Consider the following 24,360-nt stretch of genomic DNA (forward strand, 5'->3'; position numbering starts at 1 on the left):
CAATTTAGTCTAAAATACTTAAAATACATTTTTTATCCTAACATAGCCTTTATTCTTTGGCTACACAGATTTCACAATGTTAAATACAGCTCATTTTTTTCTTTGCTTGGCCAACATCATATTCCTTGAAATCCACATTTTCAGGATGAAAATAGAGTGTGTGAGAGTATGGGGCATATTTACAAGCCCTTATCGCCACCACAACCTCACTTTCAGGACTTTGTGTTAGCGGTATGAGCTTCACCTTATTTAGAAGGCAGCCTTAAGCAATTTAATGTGGCTTAACGCTGCCTTGTAAATAAGGCACACGTTCACACTGTACTTAGGGGAAAGAGAAGGGCAATGGGTGTTGCTGTGGGCTTTCAACCACAACTCCCATCGATTTTGACGCTGTCCCCTATTTACAAGGATGGCGTAAATAGGAGGCAGCATCATAATTAAGACCAGTGCGATCAAGCAAGGCTTGGGCCCATAACTCCCCAGACTGGACCACCTCAATATTGAAATAAGCAAACAGGATGTCTGGGGGGGTTATTTTGATTAGAGTTGTGATAAACCTTAGACCATTAATTCTAAAGTTTTTAAGCTTTATTTTGCTTATTATTGATATTTCAACAAAGACATTCATAAGTCAATAGAGCATGTCTATTCAAAGAAACACCACATTAGTAAATCGCACAATTCAAAAACGTTTGAAATAGAATTATATACAACATTTACATAGTGCAAAAAAATGTTGGGTGAGAAAAAATAATAATATATGGAACGTTTTTGCAAACAAATAATAACAACAAATCAGTAATCACAAGAAAAACATCAATAACTCATGTGTGCCAGCCTGAAATTAAACCAGTACTACATTCATATTAACACCAGACGGACAATTACTCATTTTCGAAACATGCTTCCTGTCCTGCCTGTGAGAGGATTGGGATACCTAACCTACTGGTGGGTGTTGTCAGAAGCTGCTGAGGGAAATATTATATAATATTCCTCATGACACACCCCATCAACTGTCCCCAATACTCAAAGCCAACGCGTTTCGAATCCCTATCAAATGGGGGATTCTCTTCAGGACTTGGAATTTTGGCTCTTAATTGTGGTGTGGAGTTGTTCCACAGGAACCGATGTCCAGAAACGTTGCTTCAAATTTTATATTGTGATCGAAGCTTCAAATGTATGTGACGTGTGGGACAACTCAGTGGTGTCAGTAAATTATCTTAAAATCTTAGCGTGGGATAGCATATCCAACACATGAGCCTCAGAGCAGTGTGAATTTGCTCGGGCTATCCGTGGCTGTGGGATGGGGATGATTAAGATCGAAATTGTGCTTATCAGGGATAGCTGACAGATATTTGTAAATTGACAACATTTTGTCTTCAAAAAGGTTCACTAAATTATCATAAAAGTTTGAGAAGCCTCAATGGCAGAGGCACAGGCACGGGGTATCAAAAAGTTATTTAATGCTTTTACCACGGGGAAGAACTTCTAGAGGAGACTGGGGATGATATCGTGAGAGGTGCAATATCGTCAATAGAGGTTGTTAAAGAGTCATGGTAAATATAAAGTGCTGTGTCCACATCTACAGAGGAGAAATGTGAAGGAAGATTAAAAACCTGGGTGAAAGCAGCGGAGTGACTGAGTTCCAGTTATGGTGTGGCCTTTTTACTGCTTTCGTACGTATGTCACAAGCCTTGTACATGAGATGGAGAAATGGATCAGATAAAGAGTCACATGACACTTCCTCAGCATTAGTGAAAATGAGATCCAATATATGACCATCCCTATGTGTAGGGCCGGACACCAGCTGTTCCAGTCCGAGAGAGAGCAGATCCGCTAAAGGTTTGGTGACGCAGGGCTCGTCCGAATTTTCACTGTGATAATTAAAGTCGCCCAATACTTGGAACTTGTGAGAGGCCAAGGTGTAAGGGGCAATACAGTCAATTAGTGCTTGCGAGAAATCCTTCTTAGTACTTGGAGGGCGATACAAACGCGCCCCTTCCCAGACTTCTGTAGATGATAGCTTAAGAAGATGTAGTAGATGACAACATAGAAATACAAATCTCAAGCAGATCGATACATAGTGTGTCAATGAGCTCAACCTTAAGGGAATCCTGAAAAGCGATGACAATGCCCCCGTGTGATCTCTCCTGTCAGATCCGACCAGGGAGTAGTGCTTAGGAATGGTAAGTGAGATGCAAGGAACGGCACAGGCACAAAGCCAGGATTCCGTAAAGAAACAGATCCCGGGTTTGGATGTAGAGATAAGGTCCCATCATTTGAAGGCATGCTTGGCCATTTATCTAATGTTGCAGGGGTGTTTTCTTTAGTTTTAGCGGATCAGCAGGGGTTAAACAAGAGAATCTACAGTTCCTACATGAAAGAGGACCCTCAAGGAAAGGGAAGCTTAGGTTACAGCTCAAGGGAGAGTCAAAATGTTTGGTCCTGGCCGTCCGTTGGAGGAAAAGTTCTGAGAAGGTAAATCTCCTGGCCATATTTAGAGCAGAATAGTGCTAAGACCAGATTGTTAAAAGATTAATATGTAAACAGTCAGGGGTCCTCGAGACTGACATACTCATTGTTGAAGAGAGGTTAATGGCCATCATGTGTTCTTTTTAACTGACGATGGTGCTACCCAATCCACTGTCAGAACTGCGGAAGTCCCAGACCTAACACTCTTGGGAAAGAAGATCCAAGTTCTAGGAGTTCCAAATAAACAGATCACAAATCCAGCTTCAGAAAAGGTCCTTGTAAAAATATGTTCACTTGAAGAAGTTCATCAATTTGTCGCAGAATACCCTTTTCTCACATGATTCCAGAAACTATTTCAGAAATAACTCCCATTATGGATGATATTATTGAGGACCTGCTACACAAAGGAAATTTAAACTGTCACTGAAGCAGCAGCATCCCAATTGACACACAGCCACTGCCTGCATCCTATATTGCTCCTAATGACCTGAGACTCCCCTTCTACCCATAGCCACCAAACTCCATTACTTTGCTTTTTAGAAAGGAGGCAAGAGAATCCTCTTCATGCAACACTTCATCCATGTGTGAGCAACCATCTGATTCTGAACACCGCATAGCCAGTTCTACTCTCAAATTCTCTATATACTCATTTGGCCCTGTGATTGTGCCTTCTTTTTACACGTTATCTGCAGTGCCCAGGTTGGGAACCACTGATCAGGTAGACTAGCTCAGTTGAAGCCAAGGTTTTAATAGGTTCATTCTACAACATTTCCTTCCCTGACATCCGAGTCATGGCCAATGTTGGTCAGATTTCCCACTTTGTGTCTCTGGCTAATATCTTTAATTAATGGACAATTCTACAGGTGCCACAAAACCACTGTCTGCCCTTCTTGTACAAAATCCTGACTTTGTTGCTTGACAATGTGACGAGATGTTCTCCGAGCCTTTACTATGGACTTGGAAGTGCAGAATGAATAGAACCATCCGTTAAGCATCCCATGTTCCACCCCAGTAGCTAGGTACTGACCAGCAGGCTGTGATCTATTTTGAAGCATAATGTTCCACACAATTTATTGAGTCATTTCCGAGTATGCGGGTGCAGGAAGTCGGGATGCAATCTAAAACCACAAGGTTACAGCAATGAATAATCCAATTGTAAATCATTTACAAATAAATAGTGCTGGCTAAAAGACCAAGGTTCCCTTTTTGAATTCCATGCAGCTAGGAGTTGAGTTATCTCTTTTTCATCACATGCTCATTTCTCTCAAATGCTGGGTTGCGATAGATGTCTATTTCAGCTTCTAGGTCTGTAACAAGTGAGTCGGGATAGATGGTTTGGTTTATCGGTGGCCATTGTGGAGCCCTTTCCAGACGTCGATGCAGCTTCTGGTACTGACTTTTGGATTTGTAGTTAACCCTCTTCTTTATCCAGACCCAGAGGGCTCGGTTCTCAATAATTGCTTCCTGCAAACATAAAGTAAAATACTTTTTTAAAAATAAATAAGTTTGATATATTCACATTGAGCTCAGGGCACACTTGATGAATGTGTGAAATGATTATTTCATGTTTGTATCAAGAGATACAAAATATTAAGCATGGGCTGAAAATTCGTTCTGCTCGTGGAATTTGCGGATTTTCTGTGATTTCGCGATCCGCGAATCTCGCGAAATCGCAGTAAAATCCACAAATCAGCGGGGTCGAATTTTCAGCCAAGCACTTACAGGGTTACAGCAGCAGGTGCAAAAGTTGATGCTAATTTTTTGTAACCTTTTACAAAAGGGTTACTAAGAAATTAACTTCAACTTGGGCACCTGCTGCTGTAAGCCTGTAAGTGCTTCCTGGCGCCTCGTTGCCTACTTGCAATTATTCTCTGACCCCGAAAATTAAACCTCAACAGGAAGCACTGACAGATATAAAAACAAGCATTTGCAATGCAATAGGTCTCGCATTAGGAAAGTTTGAGCTATTGGTCTTGTAAATGACAATTTTTTTTATTTATGTGTTGGTTTTGAAAATAACTAAATTATTAGCTTTGTCATTTACAATGCCAATAGTTATAACTTTCACAAATGTGACACCTATAGCATTTGTAATGCAACATGTTTTGTATTTACATGACTTAGCTGTATTGATATAACAAATTACAATGGCTTTTAATTTTTTTAAATAATTAATACTTAAATAAAAGTGATTTTAATTTATAATGGCAATAGCTTAAACTTTTATAAATAACTTTTGTGAAGATTATGTTCAGTGTATTTTATTGTGACGAAAATCCAAGAACAGAAGTGAAATATTCACATCTTTTTGTGACATTTGTAATAAAGTTTGAAACATTGAGAGAACATATATTTGAACCAGTTGTTGTTGAATGATCGCGCAGATTGATGCTGGGGTGGCGCTGAGTGGTGCTGTGGTGGTGCTGAGTGGTGCTGTGGTGATGCTGAGTGGTGCTGTGGTGGTGCTGAGTGATGCTGTGGTGGTGCTGGGTGATGCGGTGGTGGTGCTGAGTGATGCTGCGGTGGTGCTGAGTGATGCTGCGGTGGTGCTGAGTGATAATGTGGTGGTGCTGAGTGATGCTGTGGTGGTGCTGAGTGATGCTGTGGGGGCGCTCAGTGGTGCTGTGGTGGTGCTGATTGGTGCTGTTGTGGTGCTGAGTGATGCTGTGGTGGTGCTGAGTGATGCTGTGGTGGTGCTGAGTGGTACTGTGGTGGTGCTGAGTGATAATGTGGTGGCACTCAGTAATGCTGTGGTGGCGTTGAGTGATGCTGTGTTGGCGCCGAGTGGTGCTGTGGTGGTGCTGAGTGATAATGTGGTGGTGCTGAGTGATAATGTGGTGGTGCTGAGTGATGCTGGGGTAGCGCTGAGTGATGATGTGGTGATGCAGAGGACAGAAAGGCACAAAAAGCAGTCTAACAAAGGGCAGAAGGGCAGAAAAACAAGGGAAAAACGAGTCTAACAGAGGGCAGAAGGACACAAAAAAGTAGTCTAACGGGGCAGAAAGGCACAAAAACGAGTCTAACAGAGGGCAGAAGGGCACAAAAACGAGTCTAACAGAGGCCAGAAGGGCACAAAAACAAGGGAATAACAGAGGGCAGAAGGGCACAAAAAACGAGTCTAACAGAGGGCAGAAGGGCAGAAAAACAAGGGAAAAATGAGTCTGAAAGAGGGCAGAAAGGCACAAAAAACGAGTCTAACAGGGGGCGGAAGGGCAGAAAAACAAGGGAAAAGCGAGTCTAACAGAGGGCAGAAGGGCAGAAAAACAGTGGAAAAACGAGTCTAACAGAGGGCAGAAGGGCACAAAAAACGAGTCTAACAGGGGCCACAATGAATCCCGCCCTGCGTGTTTGTCCACGAAGATGCCACCTTTTTGTGCAATACCTCTACTCAACTGGAGTACTTTCTACTGTCTAATCAGTGAGTGCTCCCTCGTTGGCTAAATCTATAGGGGCAGATTTACAATAACTGGCGCATCCCCAGGGATGCACCAGTTATTGTGCGCCGCAGCTCCGCCACCCATGGTGCGCCGCATTTACAATGCGGCGCACCATGTGGCAAAAACAGCACAGATGCGTCACGCATCTGTGCCGTAAAAGCAGCGCATTGCTGGAGCTGCGTCGAGCTTGCGACACAGCTCCAGCAATGCTCTGGGGGCCCTATCTCCCCAATGCTGCATCAAGCCTTGCGCCTGCTTCAAGCAGGCGCAGGGTTTTGACGCAGCATTGGCCTAAAAGTGACAGAGTGAATTCTTGTAGATTTCACTCAGCCACTTTTAGGAGGCGTTCCTGCGCAGGAACGCCCTCCCCTGCGCCGGAACGCCTCCTGATGGCGCAGGGCTTTACAACGTGACGCATCTCTCAGATGCGTCACGTTGTTAATACCCAGCACCAGGGCGCCTCTTTGTGCTGCCGCTGCGTCACAAAAGGGCTTGGTAGAGGGTGGGAGTGGTGAACCAGAGGGTGGCAGTGATGAACTAGAGGGTGACAGTGATGAACCAGAGGGTGGCAGGGGTGAACCAGAGGGTGACACTGCTGAACCAGAGGGTGGCAGGGGTGAACCAGAGGGTGGCAGTGGTGAACCAGAGGGTGGCATGGGTGAACCAGAGGGTGGCATTGGTGAACCAGAGAGTCGCAGTGGTGAACCAGAGGGTGGCAGCGCTGAACCAGAGGGTGACAGTGGTTAACCAGAGGGTGGCAGTGGTGAACCAGGGGTGCTGTGATGAACCAGAGGGTGGCAGTCGTGAAGCAGAGGGTGGCAGTGGTGAACCAGAGGGTGACAGTGCTGTACCAGAGGGTGGCAGGGGTGTACCAGAGGGTGGCAGGGGTGAACCAGAGGGTGGCAGTGGTGAACCAGAGGGTGGCAGGGGTGAACCAGAGGGTGGCAGTGGTGAACCAGAGGGTGGCAGTGCTGAACCAGAGGGTGGCAGTGCTGAACCAGAGGGTGATAGTGGTTAACCAGAGGGTGGCTGTGGTGAACCAGAGGTGCTGTGATGAACCAGAGGGTGGATGTCGTGAACCAGAGGGTGGCAGTGGTGAACCAGAGGGTGACAGTGCTGTACCAGAGGGTGGCAGGGGTGAACCAGAGGTGCTGTGATGAACCAGAGGGTGGCAGTCATGAACCAGAGGGTGGCAGTGGTGAACCAGAGGGTGACAGTGCTGTACCAGAGGGTGTCAGGGGTGAACCAGAGGGTGCTGTGATGAACAAGATGGTGGCAGTGGTGAACCAGAGGGTGGCAGGGGTGAACCTGAGGGTGGCAGTGGTGAACCAGAGGGTGGCAGTGGTGAACCAGAGGGTGGCAGTGCTGAACCAGAGGGTGACAGTGGTTAACCAGAGGTGCTGTGATGAACCAGAGGGTGGCAGTTGTGAACCAGAGGGTGGCAGTGGTGAACCAGAGGGTGACAGTGCTGAACCAGAGGGTGGCAGTGGTGAACCAGATGGTGGCAGGGGTGAACCAGAGGGTGGCAGGGGTGAACCAGAGGGTGGCAGTGGTGAACCAGAGGGTGGCAGTGATGAACCAGAGGGTGGCAGTGGTGAACCAGAGGGTGCTGTGCCCATACACGACCGCATGGGTAACTTCGCCATGCAAGCGGCCCGCGAACACGCAAAAAGCCCCGCGAACACGCAAAAAAAACAGCGAACACGCAAAAAGCCCCACGAACATGCAAAAAACAAAAATCCGCAAATTCGCACGAATTCGCGGATTTTGCAGATTGCGAATTCGATTTCGCGCGAATTCGCGGAACGCAAATTCGCAAATTTCCCCCATACTTTCAAAATATAGTGGATCTAAAATCCCAAAAATGGTGAAAGAAAACTGGGTTGACATACAGATGTACAGGGACACTTATAGATCAGTCAAAGTACTCAAATTTAAGTTTGGAAGCAGAGTATATCTTGTACCCGCATCTGCATATCCGGAAAAATGATTCTGGTAAAAGCATTATAAAACAATAACCAAGGAACATATTTATTCACAATAAGACTGCAATATTTGCAAGGTGCATCTGAAGTCTTGAGCCAAACCAAAGAAGTCACTATTTTTTAATCGACTGTTCATTTTACTGATGGTTTACTTTCTGGTCTGTTTTATTGTAACTTTAGACCATAATTGCTAAATTTTCCTTCTACAACTACAAAACCTTGAATGATGCTCCACAAAGTAAGGTAAAAATCTTTGACTGTGGTCATTGGTCTGATAATGTACGAATACTCACCTCAAACCCGTAGCATACAAAGAAGTGGATGACCACAGCGATGAACAAGTAAACCCTCCAAAGAGTGGGAACGCAGGCGAGCTGCAAACAAGAACAATGAACACCATTATAATTCCCTTGAATCTTGTCTGATGAACAACATATTTCCTAATCAGTATCTAATAGCCATGGTACCCTATGAAAAACTGTCCCTTTTTAATTCAATCAGTACCATGACAGTCCATCACATTTTCTTGGATCCCCTAATGCAATTGGGGTGCAGATACAGGAGCACCTCAAATTCAATGATCAGTTTTCTTTTTTAATCCAGTGAAATGGACTATTCAAAATTCTAAGTCAAGGCACAAAGCAGCAAAATAAACTTTAATTATTAGAGTTGTCACCCTAAATGTGGACTGGAAAAATCCAGAATCTTTCATACCCTGAAGCCCAGGAGCCCCTGCCAGCTTTTCTGTTGCTGGGACTGAAACTAATCTTACAGGAAACAATAAACCAAGGGAGCAGGAGCTGGGCATGTGCAGGAACAGGACTGGGGTCTGGTGGGGAGGGAGTGTGGGTTCTCTGCTTAATATTAGCCTCAATCAACTATCAGCCGTGTACTGAACAGCGAGTCTCCCACTTGCCACACCCTGGCATTCACTAAGAGTGTATTTCTTTTCTATTGAAGAAAGGATCCCCTAATGCTACTTTTGAGGTCTGGGAGAAGGGGGAAAGACCACAAAAAACAATGAAAATCTCCCACTTGACCTATATTCTTTTAAACTTGGCTTAACACAGCTCGAATGGGCATCTCATCCTGTATAAGTCAGGGCACAATACAAGAAATCATTTCAACATTTTGGGGCTGATTAGGATGGAGGATTCTCCGCAACCGCCGGCCTGGAGGATGCGGAGAATCCTCTGCGGATCCACCAAGACCCACCGCCACATTAGGATGGCTGGTGGGCCCTGGTTTCCGTCCGCAGCTTTTCCTCCGCGGTTGGCTTACAACCGCGGCGGAAAAGCACTAATATGGTGACGGTGTCTCTCAGACACTGTCAGCCAGATTAGGATGTGCTTGGAAACATGCTTTTCCACGGCAGCTTTTCCGCCGTGGAAAAGCATGTGTAACTTCACTGCGGGGGCCCGTTGCGGGCCCCCTAGGTGAAGGGGGGGTGGGGGGTGCACATGGGGGTACCTATGGTACCCCCCTGCATTTGTATGCAGTAAGCGGCAGGCACCGCGAGGTGCCTGCCACTTTCTACATACAAATGCAATGCGTGCATTTTTAACATTGCGGTGGGTGCAGCTTGAAGCTCCACCCGCCGCAATGTTAAAAATAGAGGATGTGACCGCCACCCTGGCGGTCACATCTTAATCTGCACAGAGGGAACGCCGCAGCCCATGCGGACGTTCCCTCCTACTCAGGGGTCGCAGACGGACTCAAGTCCGTCCGCGATCCTAATGACCCCCTTTATTCGGAAATACTTATTTCTTTTTCATTATGCATTTATACAAAAGTAATACAAAAATATCCTTTTAAATAATTTTGCAAATGTATTTTTTTTAACAAACACTTTTTTAAAAATATTAATTTTTAAGACATCACAAACTAAAATACTGTGCATTCAATGTACTTCCTATAACTAGTTACTGACTCTTCATAACCCCATGCAAAAGAATAAATGAACTTCATCACATCATACCACACGTCTCATTCCAACACATCCTCACCATAACCAACCATACAAGCTCTCATTCAAAACCACATCAATTCCCCAACTAACAAAGGTGTGCTAATGAAACGCATGGTAAAAATCCTTTTCATCTGTCCATGGTATTACTGCCAGCCGGGGATATGTCATGCCAACGTACGTTTCGGTGGATTCAAAAAATGAGTGCCCACCTTCCTCAGGGCCATATGATATTGCATTTCTTTATCCATGCCAGAAGTGTATTCATCAAGAGTGTATTGCATGAGTGGAGCAAATGGTGTGTTTTAGGATAGCAGGACACAGTAGAGGTGTGACTGTAAAGCATGTATTGTGCTGTTTACAATGACCCCTGGCCAGCCACTGATCCTCAGCAACTGTCTACCACCAGCTCCTTGGAACCAACAGACTGGATTCCAGTAGTAGAAGCATACGGGTGCTCAGAAACAGCAACTTGTTACCTGGAACATTACATCACAGAATATAACTGAGTGAAGCTAAGCCATGGAAGAAAACCAGAAGGAGGAATAAAGTTTAGATTAATAGAGATTACACATGCCATGGCACTTTTTAAATTAACAGGGAACATGAAAATCTACGCAAGCAAGAGGACACTTGTTTGGCATAAACATTTAATCTGTGCTATCCTGTTCTCCAGCTCTCCACATCTTCACCCTCCATAAGTGCTTTTTGCTGCCTCACCTAATAGACTTTTGGTCTTGTATTTATATATGAATGTATATGAAAGTATTGATGAAGAGTGAAGCTGGCTGGGGAGAAACAGGACTCTGCACAATTTAGGAGCAGAAATCTATATTTTTTGTGTTACATAATTACAATTCACATATTCACAATTACGTTATGTAGCACATATTTACAATTTAGGCACAGTGAGAATTTTTGAGTTTGGCATACAGCATGCCAAACCGGTGGTCCGCCCACTATTTAGAGTTGGGCAGACTGGCCTTTCTGAAGTGGTCTTCCTGCTGACTCTGCCATGGAACAACTTACTCCTATGGGCTAGCGGAATAGGGACCAACATAGTACAAACATCAGACCACCCGCCCTATTTAGAGCAGACCGCCTGATGCTTTTTTGCTGTTGTCCATTACTGCCGGGACAAACCTATAATTTTCAAACACAAAAAAAGAAAAAGGACACCCACATCTTGGGAGAAAATTCTCCCATTTTGGGGTTATTGTAAATTTTTGCATTTTTGTTCAAGATACTCCCACTTTGGGAGCTAGTCTTTGACTTTCAGTGGCCACACACCAAACCTGCAGAGGAACTGCAATGATGTTGGGTACTCTGATAACACTCTGATCACACAGATATCTTCTTTTGGCCGGTGGTGGTCTCTAAATATCACAGCCTTCTGTCCATCAGGGTGGTGGACGTCATGTCCTCTACCCCCCGACGGACAGAGTCAAGACCGCTATTCTCTAAATCATGCACTAAGTAATTTACCCCCCCAAAAAAAAAATCCTTCAAGGCCTCACACACAGATCTTCAGGTTTCATAGCTGATGACTTAAGAAATAGTTGCAAAATGAAAAGATCATGGACAGAATGCTAAACAAATCAATCATTCACCCCCCCCAGTGACAAATCTGGGTTAAATCCATCATTTTTAGGTCTCCATGCCATTCAAGTTTGGCCCATCCTTATGCAAATGTGAAGAGTCCAGCCTGAACTAGCCCTGGACTGGAAACATGCATCCTGGGACTGGTTTCAGGGTATCACACTGTAGGATTGTATAATGTAGTCTAGTGGTTGGGGTGGAGTTAAGAGGGAGGAGCAGGAACGGGAGGAGCCAGTGACAGGAACCACGGCAGTTAGAGCAGGGACATGAAGCAGGTTGGAAGCAGAAAATAAAGCTCCTTGATGATAAGTAATGGTGTCTGTGGACATTAGTAGCTGGATGCTACAACTGGCGACGAGGGTGGGATGAGCAGACCCCCACAAGCCACAGCACCTTGTGAAACCACCTTGTCCCCGCAGCGTCGAGAAACGAGCTCCGCTGCTGAATGTGAAGGCGGCGCCAAGAAGAAGAAATCGCCGCTGTATAGAGCTGCCTCAGAGAGAAGCTGGCAACAAGTGACCCTGTCCCTCCAGAGGCCCGAGGGAGGAAAGAGGGAGCTGCAGCAACGAGCGCTGGAGCGCTCGAAAGGTCGGAACAGTTTGCGCCGAAACGCGACATCGCTGGATGCATGCAGCCCAACACATACAGAAAGAGCAGAGGTCGGGAGCCCACCCCGACTCTGCCTGGCACCCTAGAAGCAGAGGATCAGTGCCTGAGTGAAGGATAGCGCCCCGAGAAGGTCTGGCAGCGAGCGCAGTCGAGCGCGGTGGACCTGGAGCCTCGGTGGCTCCCGACGCCGGAAATCTCACGCCCGATGCGTGAGTCTTGGCTTGCTGTCGCCACGTGGACTCGGCCCCTAGTGCAACGAAGCGGGAGCCCACCCCGACCTCATCTGTGGATAAATGTGGGACCTGGAGAAGTGCTGATGTCCCTGGGACCGACGGCCGGTGAGTCCTGATTGAGTCAGCCCGGCGTGGTGAGTGAGCACCGGAATACAAAGTAAAAAAAAATAGAAAGCAATGAGAGCCCCAAATCTCGTCAAAAACGAGATTTCCAAGTCGGCGGCCATCTTAGAACCAAGCGATTTCCTCCAATCCCCTGTCAGGGATCTGAGTCGGCCATTTTGAAGTCAGGCCAATAGAATTAAAGGACAAGCATTGATAAAGGTAAATGAACAATAAGGAACAAGCTTTGGCAAGTGCAAAGAAACAAGCATTGGTAAATGTAAGCCAACAAGCATTGACAAACATAAAGGAGCAACCAAAAGAACAGGCATTGGCAAATGGAACAACTACATTGAACGAACATTGGCAAGTGACGGACTATATCAATGAACGCGCATTGATAGATACAAGTAAGCAAGCATTGGCAAAAGCAATAATAAAGACAAACAAGCACAAGCAAATGCAAGAAGTGCATTAGAACACGCATAAGTGAACGCGAGACCAATAACAAAACGAGTATCAATTAACGCAAGATACAAATAAAGACAACAGTAAACACAACAAGCACTGGCCAGTGCAAGAGATACACTGAGAGCAAGCACAAGCAAGCACATGCTTCAAGTATAAACAAACCTGAGCAAATGCAAGCCTTGATGCAAACAAGCATAAGCTGGCACAAATACCGAATGGAACTAACACAAGCAAATGCAAATCCAGAACGCTACAAGCACGAGCCAATACAGACCTGAACATACCAAGCACGGATAAATGCAAGTCCCGAAATCAGCGAGCACAGGCAAGTGCACATCCTAAATGCACCAAGCAAATACCGATCTGGAACGTAACAAACACGAGCAAAAGCAAGTACCGAAGTAAACTTCCCGCACCACGCAAAGATAGATGATCAACAGTAAGGAGAGCCCCAAATCACCTGCAGTTAGCAGGCCACCCTAATAAAAGTGGGAAGGTGCTGAGCCAAGCGTCATGTATGGACCAACTGAGTGGTGGCCATTTTCGAAATCAGGAAATCCAAGCCTAACTCAGTGAAGCCTCCTGAGACAGTCGTGCTAAGGGCGGACGGAATACAGTAGTCACCCAGGAGTGGTGAACCTGCCCAAAAAAAAAAAAAATCAAAGGAGACGGCTAGACACAGGATCCTGGCCGAAGAAAGTCAGCAAACAAGACGGGAAACAAAGCGAACAATCCTACGACGATAGCAGAAAAAACACACCTCCCTCATGGCGGTGGTAAAAGCAACCCACCGGCCCAGTCCTTGCATTGAAGTACCACCCCCAGTGACACAGACTGACAGTCAGAACTTGAGTCCCGAATGGAACCGGTGGCTGGATTCACTGGACGATTTTCTTGACGCAATCGGTGAACAAAGAGATGGAAAATGTCTGATACTACTCCTCCAGCTAGTCGGTCATGAGGGCCGACGCCTAATCAGAACATTTCCCAAAATGGACACAGAGAGCTATGAAAGACTCCAAGTGAAGCTACCTGCCCATTTCCATGCACAGGTGGAAGGGGATCATGCTCGCATCGCTTTCAATACAGCACGGCAGGAACCAGGAGAACCATTGCCGAAATTCATCACCCGGTTGCTAAGTCTGGTACCCCGCTGCTACTTCAATACATTTACAAATGAAGAAGCAGTTCGGCTCCGGATAATCGAAGGCTGTTCAAGCGCAGACACGAAGCGCAAGATTCTTCAGGAGCAGTGGTCGCTAAAGAGAATCATCAGAGGGGCCGAGGTTGGAGTGCGGATAAAAGCAAAAGACTTGTCGAAAGACGTGCACTCGAATGCAAGACACATGGATGTCTGGAGAGAGACATCCCTCGTGCCTGGGGGCAAGGCCCAGGAAACAAACAAAACTGAAAGGAAGGAGGGTGAATCAGAGCCAAGACGAAACAAGAGACACAGCGTCATGGAACACTCCAAGTCACCATCACAAAAGACCAGGATGAATCAGGATTGCGAAAGCGGCACTGATAAAACCTCACAGAGTTATTCAACCTCAAGGAGTCAGTCAACAGATGATGATACTGATACAACCTCACGGAGTTACTCAACCTCAAGGAGTCAGTCAACCGATGATGAAAATGGTTATGAAGCAGATGAAGTGTCAAGTGGTTCAGATCACACCCATGGATAAGATAACAGACTGCTCAACAAGAGGGCAAGCAAGACAAACTACAGAAGACAGGACCAGTCCCGACACCGCCAGAAATCGGCACACGAACATCCCCGGGCATCCTCCCACTATGCACCAAAGTCTATAGATGAATCCGAGGAAGCGTCAAGCAGCGAGGCATATCACCCCAATGGCACGGACGTCAGCACGCCCAACAAGCGAGAAGAAGAAACCAACCACACGAGGAGTGGTAAGCCACTCAGACACCGAAGAGGGAGTGGCACGTGCATCCAAGACAGTTATGTCAATGAGAAAACGGAGAAGGGACAAGTGACACATAAAGAGACGTACCCAAAGGAATGCTCCGTAGATAGTTCTGACTCCAGGAGCATGTCATCCCAGACCACCGATTCAATAAATTTATCAGTCACGATACCCTCAAAGGAACGTTCTCAAAAGGAATCGGCGAACGACTCCTCTGAGTCGGAAAATATGTCTGTCCGATCATTCAGGTCAACAAAATCATGGTCCCGACCACGTCCATGGCATCAATCGCCCAAACGCACAACAGAACAAAAGGACAACATGTCACATCAGTCATCGCCATTTCAAGACATGAGTAATATGCCGTCACCCCTGATGGGGTCAGCGAGGCTGACTAAAAGAACTGACGGAAGGAAAGCAAAGAGATGGGACAGTATCTACCAAGTGGAAAGGGATTATCCTGTCGCCCCGGGAGGAGGACCAAAAGTGGTGACAGAGATAGACTGTCACTGAATGAGAGAGAAACAGATTCATGACCGGATGGTCAGGGGTTTCGCCAGTCTCAACCACGAGCGGGAGAGGAAGAGACAAACAGAGGCAGCAAACGAGTCCAAGAATCAAGACAGGACACCCATCTCAGATAGTACATTAACGTCTGGCATGCCTGACGGTGCACAGAAGAACAGTGTTGCTCCCAACCTGACAAGACAAAGAGAAATAACCTTACAGGAGGGAGCTCGGAAGAAGACCGGAACATTGTCCACTCCCAAAGAAGATCAACCGTCAACAGAACAAGAGTCACCAAGGAAAGCAGACTGCCACTGCCGAGCTGAGCCAGTAGCAGTCACACAACATGAAAGAACCATGATAACTGCAGAACTGGATAATAAGCCGCCCATACACAATGGGTCGCATTCTCAAAAGTGCAATTCCGTAGTCAAGGATGTCTTGGTTAAGACGCCGGAAAGATTGATCAACGTCAGGACCACCACGGATTCGACACTACTGATGCTTGAAGAACAAGCTGTCCGCCAACCCGTGTGGTGGATTGAAGAATTGCGAACATTGTGGGAACTAAGTTCATTTTGTTAAGAAGGGGGGAGATGTCGGATTGTATAATGTAGTCTAGTGGTTGGGTGGAGTTAAGAGGGAGGAGCAGGAACGGGAGGAGCCAGTGACAGGAACCACGGCAGTTAGAGCAGGGACATGAAGCAGGTTGGAAGCAGACAATAAAGCTCCTTGATTATAAGTAATGGTGTCTGTGGTCATTAGTAGCTGGATGCTACACACACCTCATCAGGCAGGCTAGCCTGAATGCGGTGGGATAGTAGGCAGGCAACCCATGTCTGGGAATGCCCTTCCCACTTAGAGTGAGAACTTCATAAGGAACAGATTATGGACGGAATGCTGAACAAATCAAACATTCACCACCAGCCACAGGTATGGATTAAATAAATATTGTTTTTGCTCGCCCTGCCATTCCATTTTGGACCCAGCCATATGCAAATTAGTTTTGACCCTGCTCTCCAGGCGTGGGTCCCCAGATAAGGGGGTGATACCCCGAAACCAGTTTTAGGATGCTTGTTTCTGGTCCAGCAAGGACGTGACCTGGCAGTTCGGGCTGCACTGTTCCCATGGGGAGCAGGATCAATACGGTTTTTTATGAGGCTGAGTGCAAACTGTGGTGGCGTGGGGAGCAAAAACAATAGAATGAGGCCCAAATCTTTGTACCGGGTGTGAATGTTTGACGTTGTTCAACATTCCATCCATCAATTGTTATGTTTGCATTTGACGTAGGAAATAGGGTACATTTCAACTCATTACATCTTAACCTAATGACTACATATCAAAGATACATCTTTCATTTGCTTTGCCAACCTAATCCCTGCCACATTGGTCAAGTTTTCATTCAGGGAAATCCAATGCATTCCTGACTAAGTTACAGTCAGTCAACTGTAAAGCGGAACCTAGCTAGAGAGCAAAAGAGAAGTGAATAGAGGCATGACCATAGGGAAAGGTGAGGATCTCTCACAAAGATGCAGAATGGTATTGGGTGGATATTCCTCCCACTGAGAGATGTAGGGGCAGATTTACAAACAGTTTGCGATGGGTTTCTGTCACAAAAAGGACGCAAACCTGCGCAAAATGTTTTTTTATTTACTTTTCAGTGCAACACCTATTTTGTGCTGAAAAGTTGCCTGAATGCAACGCAAAGCAGCGTCAAGCCCAGTGTTTTATTAGTCTGCATCAAGAGGGCCTTCCGTGGGTGGTGCACAGGCATTCCCGTTCAACCACCTATGTTTTTTATGCCAGACCCTGTCTACTTACAATAGCAGATAGGGCTTGTCTCAAAAAATAATGCCACTTTGAAGCAGGTGTTAAAATGGAGAAATGCCTTTATTCCCCTTAACATTTCCCAAATTGTATGTGTGATGTACTGTACAACACACATCCAACGTGGGAAATGTTTTAAAGTTAGTCTAAGCGTAGTATATTCTACAGGAAGGGTTCCCTTCCAGTACAAAACCATGCTAGACTCACGTAGACATCCTTGCGCAATGGTGCAAAGGTGTGTGCATGGCGCTTTGCAGCCTGATTGTGCGTCCGCACTTGAGAGGAAGGGGGAGAGTGCCATATCTCTGTAGATCTGGCGCTGTCCTTCTCTCTCCCTCTCACGCAACGCAGCAACTTTGAGTACATGAGATTTGCGTATATCTGGGCTGTAGGGTCTTATTCACAAAGCCATTTTGTGGTACATGAATGAGTTCTTCTGTAGTACTATTTTACGTTCTCTGAAATATCTTTGTGAATTTAATACAAAACATCTAAAATGTAAATAAAATGAGAATATTCATTTACAGATGTTAGCTGCAGAATGGTCTGTATCCTAATTGCACTGTTATTAATGAAGAGTTGGATGTTTCAAACTAATTCACACAGGAATATAAGAGAATGTATAACAGCCCTGCTGTAGTGGTGCTTCTCACACGCATAACTGATTCTGTGAATCAGCACCTTACAGTTTCTGAAGGGGTGGCTTATAAGACCTGTCAGACTTGCAAGCAAGCTGAGGCCCTTCTGATGTTGACTGAGACGCTGTTCCAGGTCCTGGGATGGTCAGTCTTCTGGAGATGACCTGTCTTCTGGTTTTCAAAGTATTTATTTAGGTTTTTTTAGTGCAGTTTTTAGTTTCTTTTCTAGTGGTGCCCTGCGTTTTCCTGTGGTATAGTTCTGCACCGGTGGGCGAGAAACAATGGCTTCAAAAGCTGGCCAGAGAGATTGCCATTGGCTGAGATCAATCCAACCATTCCATTCATCACCCTGGTTTTGATGCCCTAAGTGTGACTGGTATGCCCAGACGTGAGTCCCATGCTCAATGTGAAATTTAATTCAATGAAAATTAAATAATGTTTTAAAATTTTTTTAAAGCACAGCTCTGACCTAGAAGGTATCCCAGCTCGAGGCCAGCTCAAACCCCGAACAGAAATAAAGACCCCATGGTCATTATGGAGGAAACAGCCAGGTCTTCAAGGCTTTCCTGAAAATCAGTAGATGTTGACCTGCTCTCAACAATTGGGCCACTTTAACTGAGAAGGTGTTGTTATGGATTAAGTTCCTGTTGTTAATGGTATGCATGAGCTGAGCGGGCACACTCGGCTTGTTTGCTATTAAGTAATGCATAGTTACAGCAGATTGAGCTGTAGGGATCCGAGCAGGCAGGACGTGCTGTGTCGTGGGCTTGATGTATTGAAATAAACCTACCTAAATGAAATCTCTGCTTCCAGTGCATCTATCACAGAACACCCGGCTTCCAGCTCTGAAATTCTTGATGTTTTCCATGCAGAGGAGATTTGCTGTGGACTCTGGCATGTACAAATGCCTTAAATTTCCTTTGAAAATTGGAGCATCAAGGCATAACGTTTGGGGCTGTCCCTGCAGAGAGAGCCGGGTCCAAAGGGAGTTGACTACCAAGTTCAAATTAAACTCTTAGATAACACCAGAGACATAATTCTAGCATTACAAAATAGAAAATACAAATGAGCCTGGTTCAGTAAATTTAAGGATCAAACAGAGGCGTTCAGATTAGGAGTTTGCAAAAAAGCATATCTTTTTCTCATGAAATTTCACAAAGTCCAATATAAATTGTGAAATTACACTTTTCTAGCAAAGTGCGGCTTGTCAATGTCTTGCATGACTTCTTTAATGTGAATGTATTCTTTCTGTAAACAAGTCTTGTGAGATACCAGCAGAAGACTGATCCCTACAGACAATATCTCATAGTGAGATACTTTCCATATGACCCAGTCTTACACAAAATCGCTTAATCTACATTTTTTGTGGGATTTTGAAAGTTTCAGGAATTGGACTGAAAGAAATACAATTTCACACACACCTTTTGCAGACCCTTAAATTCAAAACATTTATGTTGTAAACCGCTGTCTACTCTGTGAGGACTACAAGGTTGATGATCCCTCAAGTTTCAGAAGTTCCATCAACTGCAGAAACATTGGTTTTCCCCAGGCTTTTTTCTCACTAATGTTCTAGATTTGTCAATCACAGGAAAGACATGGCTGTGGAAGTGAGGTTCTGCACCAACTTTAGTAGGTGAAAGGGGATGAGTATGCAAACAAGCATACTGGACAAGAAATGGATAAGACCTCTCTGTTTCTGAAGAATTGACTCATCTAAAAAGGAAGCCCACTCCAAGTGATCCTCAAAGCATGGGGACAGTGCCCACACAAAATGAAAATGTGCATTTGAAAAGGTTCATCCGGTTACAGCTGAGTCCCTAAAAGCAATCACGTAAAACAACGAGTAAGAATATTGCTGATGGTTCGTACCAATCATTCTGCCATGATATGGAAGCTTGAATGTGATAATGGAGCAGTGCAATTTTGGCTCCAACCTTTTCATGTTTGATTGTGCTACATATATGTTTAAGAGTGGCCTCATGTATTTGTGTGATGTAACGTTATTAACGTAATGTTGTGTACTTGAACAGTTACAGAAAGTGCAACTATTTTGTAATCTCGACAGTTATATGAGTGTGCATGTTAACGTGTTCCCGTACAGTAACAACGAGATGCAATTCTCGCATAAAACTTCATTTGTGCGCTTTAAATAATATTGTGATTGTTATATGTTCACATATTAATTTAAAATATTACTCTGCATTTAATGTATAACTGAAAAGGTATCCATTTGAATAGTGCTTTACATCTATATTGTGACTGTATCTGTATCTTAATCATGCATTAAACGTTCATTGAGGTGATAGCTGCATTAGGTTAACCAGAGGCCTAAGCCACTGGCATTTCTTAAAGTTTTAATTTTAACGCAATTGGTTGCTTTGGATGCAATGATTTTCTTTCCTCTGCTGATGCAATTGCATGAGCTCATGGTTAAAGAAAGGCACACTGTGTGTAAGAGAGAGAGAGCCTTGAAAGGAGTATCTTTTGGCAAGGACAAAAAGATTTAATGTTCGAAGGGAAGACTACTCTTCATGTGGAATAGGGAGACAGGAGGAATTGAAGGACATTCTTTTAATGTGTGGACGAAAGGAAAGACATCTCAAGTGTAGTTGCCAAGTCTCGTTGTTTGAAGAAGGAAAATAATAAAACCTGATATTGCATTCTTGAAGGTTCTGTTGTAGGTATAATTGAGGATATACTTCAGCTTTATTTAGATCTGAGAGGTACAGAGCTCTTTGCAAGTTCCCAGTTGTTTGACTTCATGCAATACAATATTCCTTACCATTAAAGAACTTTTACTTTTCTGGCACATTTCTCTGCTTAACTGACTTATTCATGTTTTCCTGATTTCTAGTTTAGAATAGGGTTTAGTAGATCTTCTTAGTCAACTCATCTATAGGCAGGAGGATCTAAACTTCCATTCTACTTACTAGACCTTGTTTCTCATTCTCTGTGCAGCAGCTACAGAATTCCTCATTTGCTTTCTGTTAATGAGGATACATTTTGGATGTCATTTCGGACATCTCTTAGTAAATCTGTGGTTTTATACTATGTTTCTGCGACTGATTTATATTAGCTTGGCTTTGAATTATAATAAATATATACTTAATCCTATCGATCGACTCTGAGCTTTACTGTGTGAACAAATGTGTTACACTGTAATTGGCAATTTGTAGTTGATCCTAACTCCTTTTATTCCTCAGGCACCTATAACCTTCCATTGCAGTGGGAAAGGAGGAAGGAGACCAAATTTCCATATATAACTGTTCCAGCTATTAGGGCAGCAATTTCACATTGACTCGCGGAATCACCACCACTCTAATGCCCTTTCTCTACCGATAAATAAACCCAGGGGTGAAGGAAAGGCTCTGCTTCGAGCAGCTATCACTAGGGTTGGTGGTACCGCAAGTTTCTACAACTTCTCACACAGAGTAAAATCCAGCCAGACTATGGCCAACATGGCCAAATGAGAAATCAATCAGCAATCGATTGAGGATATAAGGAATTCAAAGGATCAGGTATTTCCTCAAACATGTGACATAGCCATGATCACAAGGCTACTCTCAGCTATATGCAACACTGTTCTCTGATAAACCCCGGCTGTGTAATATAAAGTGCAATCTGAAGAAATGTCATAGTGTATTGAAATAGGGATATTTAATATTGCAAGCTGAAGTGATCTAGAAGGAAGTAAACTAAAGCATCACAGTATTGGCCTCAGGGTAAATAGCAGAGTATGATGCTCTTCCTGCTTAGTTGATGTAACATGACGTTATCGCTAAAGGCCTACCGCTGGAAGCATTGAAGGATGCTACAGTATCAATATTTTTGAAGAGAGGTAAAGACTCAATGGATTGCAGAGAATGTATACTAGTATGATTGTTAAAATACAATAAATTGATGAACTTTAATATCACAGCTCTATCAAAAGTGTGCTACCAGATATTGTTAATAGGATAGCTGCACACTACCAAACGTGTTGCATTTTAATTGGCTCCTGGTCGGTTTATAACTAACCGTGAGATTCATACTCAGTACCTGAGGCAAGCCTTATTACAGCATGAACCCACATATCGCTCCGCTGTCATAACTCGTGTTGGGTGTAACACTCAAAGTCTGAACAAACCATGGGAAAAAGAAATAAGTACACACAAGAAAAGCTCAAAGCCAAAGGTTTGGAGACTGTAGATGACCGGGCAGTAGTAGCTGGATTGTAGATTTCAAGGCCAGGTCATCTCGTTCAGGCAGAGAACGACAGACAGTTAGAAAAAAAGAGCCACAGCATTCAGGACAAGTCAAGCAGCAAGGTAGTGGGAACAAGTTGCATCGCAACTTCTTGGTTTTCTGGATCCTAAAAGGTCAGTTTGTGCAACATGTTTGCCTTCCCCTGCACCTTTGTTTTGTTTTCCCAAATTCCCTTATGTTTTCTTCTTCTCTCCACCTAGTACTACATGGAAGGCTCATGCTTCCATCCTGTGCCTTCATCTCCTGAATTCCTCTTGACGCGGCTACCATTTCAGAACCTCCTGGTGCTCCCAAGCTAAGAGAAGGTTTCCGGGTACTTCCTGGGTTTGTTACCCACTATCAAGCACAGAGCACCAGGTGAGTTAAATGGATCGGGGATTGTGTTCTGCTGTGGTACGTCAGTGTCCTTTACATTGTCTAATGGTCCACATTTGCTTTTGTAGTTAGACTAGAAATACCAGAGGCATGTACTGTCCCTACAACACCTTAGAGACAGTATTTGTATTTTGATTTATAAAGCCAATAAGGCATCAAAGCGCTAACACCGGTCAGAAGCAGCCAGAGGGCGACAGAAGAGGCATCAATGAGGATGAGAGAATAACCAAATTTTAGGATGCCCATGAAACACACTGTAAAAATCCAGACTTGCAGTATGTATAGGGAGCGAGTTACATAACCTGTCGGCTGTCACCAAAAACGAGTGGCCGCCCCATCTAGCCTTCCTGAACCAGGGGATGATCACCTTTCTCAGTGCTGCAGATCTAAGCTGTCTATTTGTCAAATACTAGTTGAAAGAGGTTCCCAAATAATGAGAACCCTACTGAGAAGAGCCTTGTACACCATGCATGAAGCTTTGAAAGTCACTGCTTCCTCACTGGCTGCCAATGGAGTGACCACAATCCCTCCCTAACCAAAGGATTCATTGCAACAATCAGGGCCACCCGTGCAGCTGCATTTTGGATGACCTGGCTGGAGTTTATTGAGCGAGTACTGGTTGGCATTTAAATATAAAGTTTTACAGTAGTGAAGATAAGATGTAATAAGAGACATGACCACTGAGACTCTTAATTCTCTGGGCATGAAGGGAAAATTCTTCTTCCGAATCTTAAAAATGAAGAAGCAGGAGCTCACCATCCTGTTGGCCTCTGCATTGAACATGAGAGTGTATCAAAAAACACTCCAAGGTTTTTAGCAGCGACCACAAGAATGGGTAAAGGCCACCAGAGTTCAGACCACACAGAGTTATCTGCCGCAAAGACCACAATCTCCATCTTCTTGGCGTCCATTTTAAGCCAGTTCTCTTTCGTCCAGGTACTGATTTCAGACATACAGATCTTAAACTTATCAGTCACCAGCACCCAATTGTCAGATATAGATACAATGATTTTGGTGTCATTCGCATAGGACAGCTCCTGGAACTCGAAGGGTCGCACCAATTTCACTAGAGGGGCCATGTGAAGATTGAACAAAGTGGGACTGAGGGAGGACCCCAGTGGGACTCCACAAGGAAGCTGGAAAGGTCCAATTCGCCAAAGAATATTTCTGGGATAGAAAAAGATGAGTACTAACCAGAACTGCGGCAAGATGAGTCAGCAAACTCCATTGGGTTTCTCTATTACTCCCTTTCCTCAGTTTCCATAATAAAAAACTGTAGGCTGGAGTTCCTTCACAGCTGCCTGTGTACATCACAGCATTCTAATGAAGAAGCCAAATCTTCCTTTATCACACAGACAGTACCTGCACAGGCAGCTGGAGAAAACAACCGTATAGACATTCCCTCTCTAGTACAGAAGGCTGAATATTTATATGAAATGTTTCTTATCTCTGCTGTTACAAGTTCCTGACCTAAATGCGGTATCATATATTTAAAATGTTCCCACCCTGTGAAAATTGTCTAGGCTACTACAGCATTCACTATGTTCTAAAACAGTACCATCATTTATTTTAAAATGTTTCTTAATTAATTATCGTTGGGTGTAGCAGTTTTTAAGGTATACTGAAAGACATTTCTGCAGACAGCAAAAATTTATTTAATCACGTTGCATCATTCCCTTGTATGTACTTCAGTATAGCGCAAAGTCCTGCAAAGAGATACAAGTAGTGCCAAGAGGAAGTGGGAAAAAGTAAACAAAGAAAAATAAATATCCAACTAGGAACATTTTCGCAGGGGTGAGTGGAATGATTCATTCCGCTTGGGAATTGGTGGAATTTGGCAACTCCACATTACTCTTGTAACATGGAGTTCTTGCCACATTCCGCCAAACACCGCATGGTGGACTTTTTTCCTGCTAAGCTCCAGCAATGCGAGCAAGATTTGGCGTCCTTAACTTGGTTTTCT

The 24,360-nt window shown here is 44.5% G+C and overlaps 1 protein-coding gene across 2 annotated transcripts in view; it reads right to left on the reverse strand.

Annotated features, from left to right (window-relative positions):
• Positions 1 to 570: 570 nt before the first annotated feature.
• Positions 571 to 24,360, reverse strand: part of LOC147684244 (putative cation-transporting ATPase 13A4) — a 330,830-nt gene continuing 307,040 nt past the window's right edge. For both annotated transcript variants that reach the window (XM_086944643.1, XM_086944642.1), the window contains exons 29-30: positions 8,188 to 8,268; positions 571 to 3,936 (exon numbers count right to left, since the gene is read on the reverse strand). In XM_086944643.1, the coding sequence (XP_086800769.1) occupies positions 3,706 to 3,936; positions 8,188 to 8,268 (312 nt within the window). In that variant the 3' untranslated portion in view covers positions 571 to 3,705. The remainder of the gene's footprint in view (positions 3,937 to 8,187; positions 8,269 to 24,360) is intronic.

Source organism: Lissotriton vulgaris, chromosome 11 (assembly GCF_964263255.1).
Source record: "Lissotriton vulgaris chromosome 11, aLisVul1.2, whole genome shotgun sequence".
NCBI lineage: Eukaryota > Metazoa > Chordata > Amphibia > Caudata > Salamandridae > Lissotriton > Lissotriton vulgaris.